The 18,571-nt window shown below is 36.8% G+C and overlaps 1 protein-coding gene across 4 annotated transcripts in view; it reads left to right on the forward strand.

Moving 5' to 3' along the window:
• SYT14 (synaptotagmin 14) overlaps nucleotides 1-18,571 on the forward strand; it is a 179,184-nt gene that overhangs the window by 127,365 nt on the left and 33,248 nt on the right. For all 4 annotated transcript variants that reach the window (XM_034764507.1, XM_034764508.1, XM_034764505.1 and 1 more), the window contains 2 exons: nucleotides 7,418-7,686; nucleotides 10,622-11,071. In XM_034764507.1, coding sequence (XP_034620398.1) covers nucleotides 7,418-7,686; nucleotides 10,622-11,071 — 719 coding nt within the window. The remainder of the gene's footprint in view (nucleotides 1-7,417; nucleotides 7,687-10,621; nucleotides 11,072-18,571) is intronic.

Raw genomic sequence — 18,571 nt, forward strand, 5'->3', positions numbered from 1 at the left:
GGATCATATAATGGGGAAATGTTGGGCAATGTTATTCATAGGCAGTGCAACCAGTACCACCAATAGTTCTGTACTTACTCTGTTTGTACTCTAGAAACTGAGTGGCTTTATTGGCCATCATGAGTGTTTTGTGCCAATTTGTGTATATCTTTGATTTGCCCATTTTTTGTTTCAAAAACAAAACTCTCTCAAATTAGTATCTAGAAACTTTGCTAAAATGAAAACACAGTTTAGTAGTAGAACAAAGATTCAATCCAAGGAATACATACTAATTAGTCAACTTAGTACATAGTCCTGGAAAGTAATATGTGTAAATAGTTAACGTTATTGACGCTGTGCACAACCCTAGTTAAAAAGGTGAAACCAGAGTCTAGCTTGTATCCACTGAAGAAGAGAATACAAAACAAGAAGTAGTACTGCATAAGGCAACACTACCTGAAGAACTGTATACAGTACAGGTTACTACCCCTAAGGATGTATATTATTGATAAGGGTACAGTGTAAGACTACTATTATCGTTACAAGGAAAGGTTTTAGAGATTTGTGCATAATCTCACTTAATAAGAGGAGATTTTGAGCTCGTGTAGCAGAAACTTTAAAACACTTGAGAGAATTTGCTAAAATTGATCAATATAAATGGTTATACTAATAACTAATAAGCTTAGATATTTAAATAAGTGCATCCAAGAAGTATTTGGGTAGACTTTTGACAATGTAAAGCACTGTACAGGATAATTCTTAAATATTATTTAAGAAACTAAGAATAAAATGGGAACTCAAGCATTGCATACACAAGTTAATAAAAACAGAGTAAGTTGTCAGGGAATACTATTCAAGTAGAAGGCAGATGAGTTCAAGACATACCAAGATTCATTTCTGATGAAGGGAGGGATGGAGACAGATGGTGAGAAACAGGACAATGATAAATGTAATTTTTAAAATAAGGAATAGATACCAGTTAGCCATTCTTAGTTCCTTCATTTTTATAATATACTTCTATTTTTAGTCCATTTTGGCACTCGGAAGCTTGGAATCACTTCACTAATTCAGCACTGATCATTGTTTATCCCTTACACAAGGGATGCATTTCTGGTCAAGCTAATGCAATCGCTTTCAGGTCAAAAACAGTTGCAGCAGAATCATAAGCAGCAGTTGCAGCAGAAGTTAACAGAAAAGTACAGTAGACTCTGCAGGCTCCCACGTTTTGTCAGCAAACCAAAACAAACTACAGTTTTATTGGCTCACAATATAAACAAACACAAGCTAAATGGAATTTACTATACCAGCAACAATAGTCTCAGTTGTGGGAGTTTTTACTTCTCCTGAGAGAAAATTTGGAAGTAGCTCTAAAGAATGTACGTAAATGACATTTAACATTTCTAGGGAATCTACTATTCTATCAGATAAAAATTATACTCTAATAATCTGTATTAGCACAATTACTTTTTATTAGTATTAACATATGACAATCAATATTGAATATATTCATCTATGATTAATAAAACTGTTCTTGGAATGTAATGAAAATGCAGTGTATTAATATAAGATTCGAACCTGAAAAGTGAATGCCAACATTTCCACAGGCAGAGGATCAAGCCCATAATGAGTATGAACCTAAGATGTTTTAAATACTTGGGAGCAAAGAAAAAGTGCCATTAACAAAATAATTCATGTATGCTGGTACAGCATGTATAGTAGATTAAATACTGGTTCTGTCAATTCCAGCTTACTTTAAGAACCTCTAAATTTGAAAAGATTACTGTATTGTGAATAAAAACCAAAATATATAGCATTTGGAAAAAGAAGATTGTTAAAAAGGGGCTGCCTCCCAATGTACAGATACATTCCATGTTGACCTTAGATTCCCCACATTTTGGTAGGCGAATCTCATGTACATAATTTCCTTTGTAAAAATTAAAATGCCAAGAAATCTGTTTCATAGTAAAATAACATTTTTTTCACATACACACATAATCTTTTCATTTTAAAGGGAAGATAAACCCTTCATTCAATATTATATATTGATATTTTGTCCTCTCCTTATGATGTGGGGTTATTCAGTCAGTTGAACTTTTCTCCCATCCAAAATATTAAAACGTGAAAATTACATTTGGACTGTCTGAGCTGCATACCAGAAACAGCTAAGGGTGCTTAATCATTCAGAATAAAAAAAAAATATTTCTTTAATTTTTAAACATGTATTTCATTTTATGTTTTATTAAAATTGTCTTAACATTTGCATAGAACCCCCTGAAGGATTAAAACTTGAAATTTACATTAGATTAAAAAATGAAGTATGAAAAATACTGTATGTAGCAAAATTGCAGAGGAATGAAAGATGCCACTGAGAGTGAAGATATTCATGGAAACTACAAAACATGACTTGCAAAAATTCTGGATTAATGTAAAGTTTGTCGTTTTAAAGAAACTCAGAACCAGGTTCGTTATGAAATTTTCAGTAAAGCATGTCTCCCACAATATTGTGAATATTTAAAGAAAAAATGTACAAGAGATGTTCAAAGCTAACTTACAAAAGTGTGTTTTGGTTGTTGTTTATATGTCTAGGGAATTACAACCACAGGAATAAGGTTGTAGTTTCCAGATGCTAATGAGAGACTCATTCTTGGAAGTGGACTGGAAAAATTAAATAAAAGAATGATAGGATTGTGGAGATGATGACCATTTGGGGAAAATAGTTGAAGATCCTACATTTGCAAACACAGAGAAAGGAGCGTTACCAATAGCAGGATACTTTTGTTGGGACTAAAGTGGAAGGTAATGGACCAGAATAAAGTGGAAAAAATTAACAAAATTGGGGGTGAAGCATTTTCTAAACAACAAAAAATGTGAGAAGAAAAGCATTCTATTCAGCAAGCTGTTGAAACCTTAAAGCATGATTCTACTCTGAAAAATGTCTGTGAAAATGTTCACATAGTTCACATAATTATAAATGGTATGTTTATAATAATATTCAGCCTGGCATAGGTTGCTTCTATGGGGACTTATGGAAATCCCATTGAAGCAGGGGAAGACTTCTGTTGACTTCAGTGGGCTTTGAATCAAGCCCAGAGAGGGGCACTCTTGAAAATAGACTAACATCCATCTTTTGACGGACAGAGTTTAAAGAAAATCTTTACTTCTGACTTCAGTCCGCTAATGGCCATTTACTCAGGGCACGTCTTCATTACCCGCCGGATCGGCGGGTAGCAATCGATCTATTGGGAATCGACTTATCGCATCTAGTGAAGACGCGATAAAATCAATCCCCGATGGCTCTGCCATCGACTCCAGAAATCCACCGCGGCAAGAGGCGGAAGCGGAATTGACGGCGGTGCGGCAGCGGTCGACTCGCCGCCGTCCTCACAGCCAGGTAAGCCGACCTAAAATATGCAACTTCAGCTACGCTATTCACCTAGCTGAAGTTGCGTATCTTAGGTCGACCCCCCCCCCCCACAGTGTAGACCTAGCCTCAGTGTGACTGCTGATTGTAGCAGCAGTCCATCATCTGCTTGTGTTCATAGATTCTTACCCATAGTTCTTAACATGCCCAATCAATAGAATCTCTCAGAAAGGGCCGACGTATATAAACATAGTTTTTAAATTTTAAACTTTGATCTATACATAAGTTGATCAAATAAATATTATTTGTTGGTTATATAATTTTGCTTCTTACTAGTTAAATTCTTAGGGAAAATGCCCAACTTCTTATTTTGAGCTTTGATCGATTCTATGTGATTTCACTGGTCTCTGATGTCCATCAACAATTAGATTCTCCTCACAGAATTCCTGCTGATAATAGTTTAGTGCATGCAATAATACATAAATGACAATAGCCATTTATAAACCATCATTTGCCAAATTAGCACATAATGGTATCTGTGCTACCACAGTATCCCTTATAGTTAGGGTGGGGGAGATCCATGGTAACTGTGATAGCAGTTGGCAAGTGTTAATTTTTAATGGCTTCTGCTATATTTGAACTCCTTCTCTGAAATGGTCTTCTAACATCCCTATTTCTGTGTGACCTGCATTGTCTGAGGAAAGTACCCATATTATTTCATTTCAGTGACTGCTGAAGTGTTATTTGGAATACAAATATATGTAGGGTTGGAAAGGCATATATTGGCAATGCTTCTATGCTACTGGTTTGTAAAAGAGGGGCTTCTTGCAATAGAAAAATGCAGGACCAAATTAATCTCTGGTGTAACTCCATTGAATTCAGTGGAATTCCATCCAGAATGTACTAGGCCAACAATGCTGGGCAGTTACTAATCCATACTTCTGTTTGCTTGACTCTGAACTTTGGGGCAAGGATTTAAACAAATGGAGAACAGGCACAATTGATCAGAAAGAATTTAGGCAGCCGTGAGATAATGGGCCTGATTTTCAGAAGTGTTGGATTACTTGCTGTTCCAACTCAAGTCAGGGGAGTAGCAGTTGCTCAGTATATAAGGAAATTCTCTCCTCTCTGATTAAGAGTTGGACAAGGGGTATAGATATGTATTCTGCAGCTCGGATCATTTACATCTGTGTGCGCACATAGGGGAAATAAAATTTAACCTGAAGAAAGGTCTATCTAATATTAGATGATTCTTAATACAAAAAGCTCCACTGTTACTATTTTTAAAAAAAATACTTTACCTCGAAAACCATTTTCAGTCTAATTCCTTTAAAAACTTTACCTCTTTATGTTGAGTTAAGGGCTTTTTTGGTTCTGAAATGGTTTGTGCCTGTTTACACTGATTATACAAATGTGTACTTAGATCCTTAATATCGGCATTCAAAACCTGTTTTTAATAGTTTACATTGTAGTTCTCTTTGGTAAGTAAGCTTTCAAAAATAAATAGTTAAAAACTTGCATTTATGTTTCTGCTTTTCTGACATTTATGAATCACTCTAGCTGCTTAAAAGGAATTTTCTTCTCTTCACTTTTACTCTACCTACGTTAAGAGCACCTTTTCTGTCACACAGCCTTATGCAGTTTTCCCATAGGGACATATGAGAGAGTTCATCGAAGTGGGGAAAAAAATGAATCACACAGTCATTTTATTTACTCATTTAAGACAATTATGGTGCTTATAGCTATCCGGACACACTTTGGTTTCTCTAAGTTGTGCACAAATTACTGAAAAAAATTGTCATTGTAGATTGCAACTTTTAAAAAAATAAAAAATTGAGTCATAGCTGTATGGTGGTAGTTGTCTCATTTAATGTTGTTTGTGGGCATTTTGCCACTTTGAGCAGAAACTGTTGCTTTAGATTTGAAATAACATTAATGACATTGTCTGACTATACCGAAAGAAGGAGACACTTGATATGGTTTTAATCAGGACGCAACTTTATTATTAGATGTCTGGGACTACTCAGCAGATAAAAGTGTACAATGTAGGTAACCCTGTAATTACCCAGGGGGCTTCCACCAGCTACCCCTCTTTTTCCATCCAGGTCCCTCCAGCATAGATTCATAGATTCTAGGACTGGAAGGGAAGCAAATCCATTGCCATCCACCCTCTCTCATAGGAGAGGTAAGGTGGGCTATCAGAAAGGGGGGGGATTGGCTCCCTGCCGTTCTAACCATAGGAGCCCCAAACTCCACACCGTTCTGTTCCTTTAACCAGCACCTCCTTTTTAAGTCCTTTACCAGGCCATTTATCTGGTCACTGGATACCTTCCCTCTGGAGTACCTGCACTGGACATCCACCCCATACTTACAAAATAAATTGTAGCCTGCCACCTTCTGTGGCCACCATAATAGGTCTTCCCTGCCACCCTCTGTGGGGAAGGCAAAAAAACCCAACCCCACTCCACTGAAGCCCATGTGGTGGTGTGGGAAAAATTCCTTTCCAGCCCCCCTAAAAAGGAGCGACTAGCGCAATGCCCACAGCAGGTTCAAACCCCACCTGATAATCAAACCTCAAGGGGAGAGATGGTTGGTGATACCTTGCCTGCTGCATGGAGAAAGGGGTTTCCAACACCAGGGCTTGCACCTTTAAATCCTTTCACCCTTAGATTCCGAGGGGGTGAGTCAGTGCTTCAAATCTGACCACCACCTACCTTTTTGCAGCAGTTTGACCTTGTTCATAACTTTTCCCTTACCATCAGCTGAATGAAAACTGATGTTATGTACAGCCAGCTTGTCAACAACCTTACCAAGACTCATCAATAAGCCTGGAAGCCCTGCATCTTGGCAGGGGGTTAGACTAGATGACGCTTGCTGTCCCTTCTAACCCTATAGTTCTATGATTCTATGGTACATATTTTACCTGTGTCTTTGGAATTTCTGTTGCTTCTGCTAACACAGACCATATTTTATTTTCCTATCTGCAGTTTACTTTGTAGTGCCAAGTAGTAAAGCAATAAGCTAAAATTTGAAATGAGTGCATAAAGTCAGGCTTCTACATCTGTATTCTGGCACCTTGATTTTCCATGGTACTGAGTAGACACAGATCTATCTGTCCAGCTGGTGTCAGTGGAAGCTGAAGATGTTCAGCCCGTTGGAAAATCAAGTCACTTTGGGGATTGATCTAAAGCTCACTAAAGTCAGTAGTAGTCTTTCCAATGGCTTCAGTGAGTAGGCACCAGTCTCTAACTTCCAGGTACCCAAATTTTGAGCCCTTTGGTTTGAATAACTAACAGAGGATATGATGCTGAGAAGCCATTAAGTTTAAGTTCAGTGGGTGAAATTCACCTATGAGAAGGGGCATGTTGCTAGTCTTTTGCATTACTTAAACTCTGTGTAAAGGCTGAACAGGTAGTCCACTGACTGAGCACCTGCTCAGGGGTGCCAGTGCGGTCCCTACAAGCCATGGAAAAAAGGCCTTTGTGCCAGCCCTACATAAGATGATGTACTAAGCCACACTGCCAGTAGGCAAGGAGAGAGGCTGCAGATCTTCATTTACATGGATCCATTGTCCCTGATACTTCACACAACTGACATGGAGGAGTTGTAGTCACTATTTCAGCTTGTTGGAATAGCAGCCACATAGGAGCTACTCAGCAATCTTCCACTGTGGGCTGGGGGTGGATTTCATTTGCCCAACTGCTTCACGCTCCCAAAACTCTGACTTAGTGAATTGCACCCAATAGAGTTGGAGGGGCCTAGCACATCTCACAATCAGGGCCAGAGTTTTTATATTGTGTAAAATATTTATGTCATGCATATACAAGTCATGTATTCAAGTAATTTGCTTTTTTCCCTATACATTGTCTCTAAAAGTTTATTTGTTTATTAACATAGTGTGTTTTCAGGAGTATCCTATTTAATTTGAAACATCAAGAAATTGAAGATAATTGTAGGGTTTAAATGTTGTGTCCAGATGTTTGAATTCAGTCATTTTCCAAAGCAGTTAATAACCAAATGCTACATATATTTTCAGTTCAGAAAGTGTATAAGTAAAGAGCTATCACTTATTCACAGCAAACTGTATTCAAAGAATGAGAAGAACACCTCCACTGGATGAACTGCAGCCTCCACCATATCAGGATGATAGTGGTTCTCCTCACCTCTCTTGTACACCCTCTGAAGTTGATGACAGTAAATGTGAATTTTCCCACTGTAGCAACAGTCCAAGATGTTCATACAAGTGCCCAAGTGAAGGAAGCACTGGACATGAAATAGAAAGCTTCCATAACAAAGGATATGAAGAGGATGTACCCAGTGATAGTACTGCTGTCCTTAGCCCAGAGGTAAATGACATACAGTCTAGCACTGCACTTGTAGGCATCTTGGATGTAACACAATAGTATATTAACTTCTCTTGTAGATCTTATAAATATCTTGATTTTAATTTACATCTTACACTGATTGTGTACATTAACTTCAGAGGTCTATTATAAAGAAGAAAGATGTATATTGCCAAATAATATAGCAATAAGATTTTAACTTGCTCTGTATAATGATCTCAATGACACTTCATTTTAAAACAACCCCCAGCAGGAATAGTTTATTTTTTAAACCAGTAGAAGCTATGATATCCATTATCATGGAGAACTATATATTAACAATTTGCTTCTTACAACAATTTTCAATTAATAACTTAGCAATAAATCAATCAAAATTATATTTCTCTTAGTGCCTTTCATATTAAACTCCCTAGAGAACTGGAGAAAAATCTTGATTAAGTATCCTTATGGTTTTGAGATTAAAGAAATATTTTTATTATGGATAATGTAATAGATTTATGGTACACTTACTTTCTCATTTTTCCCTTTGTAATTTGTAATGATTATTCTTCCTAAACTGAATTTTTAATATTTTTATATGTAGATGTCTAAAATGTGTAAAGACAAGCAATAGTATGAATTCTTAAACCAGAATTAAACAATTTTTAGATTAAAAAAATCTACATTATAGCATCTCCTATTCATTGATATGAACAAGTCATATCTTCAGGTCAAAGGACCTCAGAATTTACATTGAAGTTTTACATGTTTGGAATAAATACTTCTTATATGAATAATACAATGATCTATATTATACTTCAAAAATATCTTATTAATACAGAATCTTTTGTCACACTAGCCATTGCATTTCTTTAGCTCCTAATTGTATCAGTCCTTGGACTGAGGTTATTGAGGTACAGTATGCAAGCATACAGAACCATTGCTTTATCTTGATCAGAATTATTTGTATTATAAATTCAATTCAGGCCCAACCTTTGGTCAAATGGCTCCCTCAGTAATCTAGGATTTTCCCATTCCCTAATAAATAAATGGGGATGAATGTAATTTTAATGACATCCAGAAGGTTTGAGGACCTGTTGCTCCCTCCTGATGTCCTTGTAGAAATTGGTCACTGATCATGACTATGGCTGTATTATTTGTATGGTAATCACAGATCTAATAGAAAATGTGGAGTTGACAATTTGCTGTGTAAAACATGCATTGAAACTTTATGCCCCCTTTTTAAAAAATAAACTGCTAATGCAGAGAGGAAAAACGTGAGAGACGTGGGTTTTTACTGAACAAACAATATTGCTGACGAACGGATATGAATACAGCAGGTAGCTGAGGAGGGCTTTGTTGGAAATAGATGGCCTGTTCTTTGGGCTTACTTGCGTTGAGCTTGCTGACACAGACCAGCGATCACAGGACAATCATGGGAAAAGAAAACGTAGGTGCATAGATAGGCAACCTGGCTTTCCCAAATGGAAAAAATATATATAGATTGATAAATATTGTAGTCAGAAGGGGGACCAGACAGCAAATGTGAAAAATCAGTACGGGGTGGAGAGTAATAGGTGCCTATATAAGAAAAAGCCCCAAATATCGGGACTGTCCCGGTCACCCTAGCAGTCAGTCATCTTTTGAGTCAGTCTACAGTGCATGTGTTAAAAGATTCTTTTCATGTTCTGCTGAATGATAAATGCCAGAGAATTTTCATCTATACATCACGCTATGTCAGAATGAACACCACTGAAAAAACACTTTCTATAAGAGGAGTTCCAGATTGTTGGTTTTATTGAAATATTGTTGTGTTTTTGAATGGGAGGCACACAAATTATTTCTTTATACTTGACTTTTAAAAAATAAAATTCTTTTGTCAAATAGTGAGTAGAAATTATTTGTTTCTTTATATATAGATATATATATACTGAAACATTTCTAGCACTGTATGAAGCACTCACTGTATTTATGAAATTTAAAGTTGCTCTATGAAATCTGACATATTGCTTCACACAAAATAGCACTTATTTTCTTAAAAAATACAGTCTTAATCATGCCCCATGATTAGAATATATTGTAGGTACAGCTAGAGGTTAACTTTCACTAAACTACCAATACCATGTAAATGGAGTAAATTTGTAGTAAACTACTTATACTGTAAGGGAGAAAAATCATCCCATATTAAAGAAGGGTTCATTGTGCAAACAAAGTGATTTTATTTGAAACAGAAAGTAACAGTATGTCCTCACCATTTTATTAGCTATTAAATTTTTAAGTGCACACCTAATGAGATCACTGAAGATTTTAAAAATTAAGCATTAGCAATAATTGCTTTAAGAACTGATATACAGTATATGGCAAGTACAGAAGACATTTCTGACATAGGTATGGTTCTTGTATACTTCTTAGAAGTTACATTTAACAGGCTATATTAGCCATCTGCTGCATGTGCACAATTCTCACTGACTGCAGTGGGAGTTGTATGTGCAACCAGCTGCAGCATTCGGCCCATTACTTGCTCTAGTCCTATATATTTCACTATGTTCTGTTACCATCAAATCAGGTATTAAGGTGTTAAATATGTTAAGCTTGAGTATTGTTTTTTTTTTTTAATTCTGCAGAACCCCTCACTTGAATCAGATATTTGGATTGTACCTCACAATGAATGACAGTTTATTTATCTAAGCTTATGTGGAACTTATTAGTTCTAGCCTTTTCTTTTCCAGTTGGTGCCTGGGTTTGTCTATTTTGGCCAGCTGGAAGTAGCTTTTGATTTTCCTTGGTTGCCAGTCAGCCACCTCTTCATTCTTCAGTGTTTAATTACCTTGTTTATGAAGTGAACAAAAAGATCATAGTCACATTATGCTGCTTAGAGAAAACCATGCATTTCTATGCTAGATATAATAATAGAATACCAAAAATAAATAAATAAAAGCATTTATATTTCTTTCCTTAGGATATGTCAGCTCGAGGATCATCTTCACAGCTTCCTAAACCTTTTGATCCTGAGCCAGTAGCTAAATACGGCACGCTGGATGTGACTTTTGACTATGACTCACAAGAACAGAAGCTTCTAGTAACAGTGACAGCTGTCACAGACATCCCAACATATAACAGGACAGGTGGAAACTCATGGCAAGTACATCTACTTCTCCTACCTATAAAAAAACAGAGAGCAAAAACCAGCATCCAGCGGGGACCATGCCCTGTCTTCGCAGAGACATTCAAATTTAATCACGTTGAATCTGAGATGATTGGGAATTATGCAGTTCGCTTTAGACTGTATGGTGTACGTCGCATGAAAAAAGAGAGGATTGTGGGGGAAAAGATTTTTTACTTAACCAAATTGAATCTTCAAGGGAAGATGTCAGTACCAGTGATAATGGAGCCTTCTTACAGTCTTTCTGTGAGTATTGTACAAAGCAGAATAAGTATGTAATTATATAAATTGTCCTGAATTTATTAGGAATAGTTTATATATTTATAGAGACAACACTTCCAGTGACTTCCTCCCTCCCCATTGTCATGCACACTTTATGCAAAATAATAGTTTGGAGGAGGGGGAGGGGGTCCAATTAACTACTGTTAGGTATATTTATTTCTCATGTGTAGAAGCTGCCTATACGTTTTCATTTTGATTACTTTGGTATTTTTACTATAAAATATTATAATAGTAATAGGAGGATAAAATTATTATATTGAGATTAGTTTTACAGGTTTGTTTATCAACCTGTTAACCATTGTGCTTTCATTTTTAAAAATCTATATTAGTCGGTGATTTTCGTCTTTTGTAATAAAATCCAGTTTGTAATATAATACACATGCTTTGCTTTCCCAGAAACAATGGAAATAGGAAACCTGAAGGTGCTGAAACCCTTATTTTAATGACTTCATAGGACAAGCAAAATAAAATATTTTATTTCTTTTTAGTCACATTAATGTATAAAGGACAATAATCTGTTGGGATTTGAAATGAGAATCAGCTAAAAAATATAATATGGAGTCCTAGTGCTGGAACAGGTGATATAAGAGGACTTTATCATCTCACATTTTTTATGATTCTGTAAGGAACACAAGGGAATCCTGGGTAGTGCTTTCTGAGGACAAACACTGTTCACTTACCTTAAGTAAACTTTCTCGCTATTGAAGTGCTTAATACAAGAGCAATGAAAAATATTTGAAACAAAATTGAAAATACTCTACATTTTCTATTTTTCAAGTGCCTGAGGGTCCTGCAACAATGAAATATGTTTTGCAACATTTTTGTGTCAGTGAAAATTGTGCTGAGGTTGAGTTCCTTCCACTCCCCATGCCCTTTGGATGTTAACAAGACTTTCTTGTGATGAAGTTTTGAGTTTTAAGCTCAGTTGGGTTTTGTCACATGGCTGAAATTCTGATTAGGGGTCTGATTCAAAGCTCATTGAAGCCCATGGATCAGGCCATAGATGAGCATATACCTCATGTGCTCATCGGAAGTAATTTTGACTTATTTTCTAAGGCCAGTCTACACTTACCAGTACAGTAACTCCTCACTTAACGTTGTAGTTATGTTCCTGAAAAATGCGACTTTAAGAGAAACGATGTTAAGAGAATCCCATTCCCCCATAAGAATTAATGTAAATAGGGGGGTTAGGTTCCAGGGAAATCTTTTCACCAGACAAAAAACTGTATATATATATATATACTTTATATATATATAAAGTTTTAAACAAACAATATAATTCTGTACCAGCACTGATGATTGTGAAGCTTGGTTGAGGTGGTGAAGTTAGAGGGTGGAAGAGGGTGGGTTATTTCCCGGGGAATGCTTTACTGCTAAATGATGAACTAGCATTCGGCTGAGCCCTCAAGGCTTAATGCATTGTTGTTAATGTAGCCTAACGCTCCACAAGGCAGCACAAGTGGAGGGAGGGGAGACAGCATGGCCGACAGAGATAGAGACACACACCCTATGTGTGGGAGAGAGAGAGAGATGTGCATTGCCCCTTTAAATAAGCTGACACCACTCTAAGTACATTGCCTTTTAAAAAGATTAGGAAGTTGAGACAGCAGCTGCGGCCAGCAAGCTCTCTCCATCCTGAGCCCTGTCGTGTCCCCACTCTGCTCTATATGGAGAACGGGTAAGCGGGGGGCAGGAGTGGGGGGAGAGGGACACCCTGACATTAGCCCCCCTGTTCCCCCCCACAGCAAGCAGGAGGCTCCCCGGAGCAGCTCCAAGGCAGAGGGCAGGAGCAGCACATGGCAGTGCGGGGAGGGACAGCTGAACTGCCAGCAATTGATAGCCTGCTGGGCGGCTGCTGCACAGGGAACTTAGAGGAGCGAGGAGCTGATAAGGGGGCTGCCGGTCCACCTTGGTTCCAAGCCCCCACCAGTTAGCTGCAACGGGCTGCTCTTTCTGTCAGCAGTGGACAAAGCAGGCGGCTGCCAAACAATGTCAGAAGGGAGCATTGCGCAACTTTAAACAAGCATGTTCCCTAATTGATCAGCAACGTAACAACAAAACAGTGTTAACCTGGACGACTTTAAGTGAGGAGTTACTGTAGATCAACACTGCTACATCAATCGCAGCGGTGCCGATTTAGTGGGTCTGGTGAAGACCCGCTAAGTCAATGGCAGAGTGCTCTCCCATTGACTCCAGTACTCCAGCTCCCCGAGAAGAGTAAGGTAAGTTGGCAGGAGAGCATCTCCCGTTGACACAGCACAGTGTAAACACCGCGGTAAATTTACATAAGCTATGTCGACTTCAGTCACGTTATTCACGTAACTGAAGTAGCGTAACTTAGGTCAATTTACCATGATAGTGTAGACCAGCCCTTGGGAGGGAGAGTGGAGCTATGTCTCTGAAAGACATCAAAGATGATACTGAGATCGTTATCCACTAAAGAAGGTAGATATAGGTACCAGGCTTTCAGTCTTCCCCTCCCGCTCCTTCACTAAAAGCATACTAGTAATGGGGGAAATGGAGATTATTGGTGGGCCAAAGGATCTTTTACATAGCCTGTTGCTGGTGTAGGAATTGCATAGGAATGGAAGGTCAAATGGCCTGAAAGAAGCCTTCATATGTTTGGATAGTTTGAATAGGAATTCGTACTTCTGGACTTATGTGAACCAGTTTCCAAATCTTTTCAACTCCATACATTCTAAGGATTATTGTTTACTATGGTTTTAGATATAGTTTTTCAGTGGGAAGACTGACTGATGACTGCATGCTCTGAAGTGTACATGATTCCACAGTAAAGTTAAGGTTTGCATTTTGTAATGTTATTGTCCTTGTAGTCCTAAAAGCAGGGCTAGGATTACTTAAAGGAGAAAAGGAGAGGATTATTTTAATTTGGGCAGCTACAACTGAGTAGGGAAACTTGGAAATTATAAATCTCGTAATTACATAGGTTCTAAATCCAGAACCAAATTTGTCTTATGCTAGTGTTAGTGTGTTTTGTTGCTAAACACTAGCTGTATTTGACTGATCCTTTGTACATACAGATATTGGCTCCCTTCTCCCCTCTGGTTCTCATTATTTTAATTTTACATATTGGATATATTTATATATTAAATATATTTTAATTTTAAATATATTTATATGTTAAACATTAAACATATGTGTCACTGAACCTTTCTAACTTCACTGAAACATCTGTAGTAGTCTCTTCTGAACAAGTTTATCTTACTTGCTCCTGCCTGATAGTATATTAATAAATTCTTATTTGCTAATGATCAGTCTGGGAGCAGTGCATGTCCTGCATAAATCTCATGGAGCATAACTTCAGTTCCACCTTTAAAAATACTTAGAAGGATCCTAGTTAGAGTCCAGATCAACAGGTTAGTTCACCTCTGCCCCTACCCCACAGATGCATATGGTTACTGGTGTGTCTGGTAGCAACCTTCCCCACCTCAGGGACATACGGGTATAGGATCAAGTACAGTCCTTGGTGGGTGTTCTTGAAGTCCATCCACATTACTGTGTTCCTTATACATGGCTCAGTACCACATCTTAACTCCTCCTCATAACCTCACAAGTCCTGTTCCACACCCGAGATAAAATATCCCGTCTCCTTCTGCATTCTGACGGATGTCTTACACCATCAGCTGCATCCAGAGCCTTATCGTCACTCTTCTCCCACTGCTCTCCTCTCTGCTCTTTTTCTACCATAAAAAAGGTATGTATGTAAAGAATATATTTTTCTCTCTCTTACTTTCCCTCTTCCCCACAAAAGGAAAATACTCAAATATGGTCATTATCAGATTTCAGCTGTTCTGGTCTTTTTGGCTGATTATCTAAGTTCATGTGTCCTGGTGATTCTTTTAGATCAGTTAGCAGTCTGATACTTCTGAACAAAAGATTTTGTTGATCTATCTGAAGTAGATAGGATCACTGAAGTGGTTGTGCACTTTCCTCCAAAGGGATTGGAAAACTGTTCATCATTCTTTTCATCCAAATAAATAAGAAAAATTGTCTTCTTGTGCAAGAAATTGGATCAGAGTCTCCGGTATTGTATGAGTAGAAAAACAATTTTAACAGTTTATTGGCAGATGAGCAAAAATTATTTGGATAAAATCAAAACGCTACCGCTCCCCCTTAACACTGTCCACCAGAAGTTGCTGTTTGGGATAGAAAAAAAAAAAAAAAAAAAAAAAAAAATCCTCTGGATCTGAATTCAGAAGTTAATTTTGGAGGTACAGTGTGGAAAATCCCAACACATCTGAATAGTACATTCCATTTATTTTAATCAAATATTTTGTCCATTCCTAATTGAGGGCTTGGAGGTGGAGGAAGGGTTGGTGTTCAGATTCGACTTGCTGCAAACCTGTATTAGTACACTTGAGCACCTTCTTGACTACTGAGCTACCTAATCCAACTTTGCAATCTAAATGATCACTTTTTAAAACTCTCTATAGAGAAAGATTTCTTGCAGAAGAGGTGACAGCACTTGCAGTACTTTACAAATAATTTTCCTTGTTCGTATACCTGTTATGCCTTTTAATGAGTAGGCATAATGATCTTTCACCTTACATCCTTGTGCTAGTTGTTTTGCTGTGAATAATTCAATTTAAGTTTCTCACTCTCCATCTTGGGATATACTAGATGTGATCCCAGTGATAGTGACTAGACACTGGGCAGGTGTGTGTGCATCAAACATTTGTGAAAATATGCTTAATTTGGCCTCTGGAATTGTGCAAGAAACATTTTAGTTTGAGTTATTTTTAGTGAAGTAAGGCATTCATATTTATCAGTTTAGAAGCTGATGTTTATTCATTTATTATACAGACATTCCCCGGGTTATGCAAGACCCAACTTATGCAAATTCGCACTTACGGAAAAAGTTCCATAAGCCAGAAATAGGATTTTTGAGTTGCGAACATTTTTGCATAACGGGTATACGTTTCCGACTTATGCAAAATTCAAGTTACACAAGGCTTTCTGGAACGGAACGATTGCGTAAGTCGGGGTGGGTCTGAACATTTCTTCATGCATTGTGCATTGGTTTCATGTTGCTCTTTATCTCTGGCACACATTATATAGCAGTCCTACAGGATATCGTAGGGCTACATTTGTCAAAAAATTACTTTCTCAGAAAAGCATTTTAAAACTAAAACTTTTAAACTTCATCACAGTCATGAGGATTCATGGCCATTGGGGACTGAGGCTGACAAGTTTTATATAAATTAGGGCTATCAAGCAATTAAAAATATTAATTGCGATTAATCGCACTGTTAAACAATAATAGAATACTATTTATTTAAATATTTTTGGATGTTTTCTACTTTTTCAAATATATTGATTTGAATTACAACACAAAATACAAAGTGTACAGTGCTCACTTTATATTTATTTTTATTACAAATATTTGCACTGTAAAAAAACAAAAGAAATAGTATTTTTCAATTCACCTAATACAAATACTGTAGTGCAATCTGTTTACCATGAAATTTGAACTTACAAATTTAGAATTATATACAAAAAAACTGCATTCAAAAATAAAACACTGTAAAACTTTAGAGCCTACAAGTCCACTCAGTCCTACTTCTTCTTCAGCCAATCGCTCAGACAAACGAGTTTTTTTACATTTGCAGGAGATAATGCTGCCCTCTTCTTCCTTACAATGTCATCTGAAAGTGAGAACAGGCGTTTGCATGGCATTATTGTAGCCAGTGTCGTAAGATATTTACATGCCAGATGTGCTAAAGATTCTTATGTCCCTTCATGCTTCAGCCACCATTCCAGAGGACATTCGTCCATGCTGATGCCGGATTCTGCTCAATAATGATCCAAAGCAGTGCGGACCAATGCATGTTCATTTTCATCATCTGAGTCAGATGCCACCAACAGAACGTTGCTTTTCTTTTTTGGTGGTTTTGGTTCTGTAGTTTCTGTATCGAAGTGTTGCTATTTTAAGACTTCTGAAAGTATGCTCCACACCTCATCCTTCTCAGATTTTGGAAGGTATTTCAGATTCTTAAACCTTGGATTGAGTGCTGTAGCTATCTTTAGAAATCTGATATTGGAACACTCTTTGTGTTTTGTCAAATGTGCAGTGAAAGTGTTCTTAAATCAAACAACTTATGCTAGGTTGTCATCCTAGAGTATCATAATACAAAATATATGATAGAATGCGGGTAAAACCATGGAGTAGGAGACATACAATTCTCCTCCAAGGAGTTCAGTCATAAATTTACTTAACACATTTTTTAAAACAAGCATCATCAGCATGGAAGCATGTCCTCTGGAATGGTGGTCCAAGCATGAAGAGGCATGTGAATGTTTAACATATCTGGCACGTAAATACTTCACAATGCTGGCTGCGAAAGTATCATGCGAATGCCTTTTCTCACTTGTAGGTGACATTGTAAATAAGAATCAGGCAGCATTGTCTCCCGTAAATGTAAACAAACTTGTTTCTCTTAGCGATTGGCTGAACAAGAAGTAGGACTGAGTGGATTTGTAGGCTCTAAAGTTTTACATTGTTTTGTTATTGAGTGCAGTTATGTAACAAAAAAATCAACATTTGTAAGTTGCATTTTCACGATAAAGAGATTGCACTACAGTACTTGTATGAAGTGAATTGAAAAATACTATTTCTTTTGTCATTTTTACAAAGCAAATATTTGTAATCAAAAGTAATATAGAGTTTGCGCTGTACACTTTGTATTCTGTGTTGTAATTGAAATCAATATATTTGAAAATGTAGAAAAACATCCAAAAATATTTAATAAATTTCAATTGGTATTCTATGGTTTAACAGTGCAATTAAAACTGCGATTAATCGCAATTAATTTCTTTAATCATGATTCATTTTTTTTAGTTAACCGCGTGAGTTAACAGTGATTAATCGACAGCCCTAATAAAAATGGTTGTGTCTTAGATCTGTGGATGATTATATTCCCATACTAAGTCTTCCCCTAATACATTGCATTCATTGTCCTATTTTAGAAATCTGGAGTTGAATATTAAAATTTGAACATACTGATTTATCTTAATTATTAGCAGGTGGCCTTCCAGTTTAATAGATTAAAAGGGGAAAAACAACTAAGCCATTTCAATTTACAGTAAATGAACCAACTTCAAATGAAAGATCTTGTTCATAATATTTTATATAATTAAAGTTCTGTCTAAAATTAAATTAATCTAAGTATCAATGACTTTACGCTACATTGCATAAATACATTAATGTAGTTTATAAAATCATCTCTACCAAAGTAAGATTCAGTTATCACTAAACACTGAAAGATTTAAAAATATATTTTTGTATATTTGATTTAGGACAACAAAGTCTACTTTATCCCACAGATTTTTCTCTAATAATCTCTTATTGAGAATGGATAATAATTCAAAATTGCACATAAAGCTGTGTGCTGTAAACATGTAATTCAACTCTGTACTCATACAGATCCCAGTGCCCTGTGGATC

Source organism: Trachemys scripta, chromosome 3 (assembly GCF_013100865.1).
Source record: "Trachemys scripta elegans isolate TJP31775 chromosome 3, CAS_Tse_1.0, whole genome shotgun sequence".
Taxonomy (NCBI): Eukaryota; Metazoa; Chordata; order Testudines; family Emydidae; genus Trachemys; species Trachemys scripta.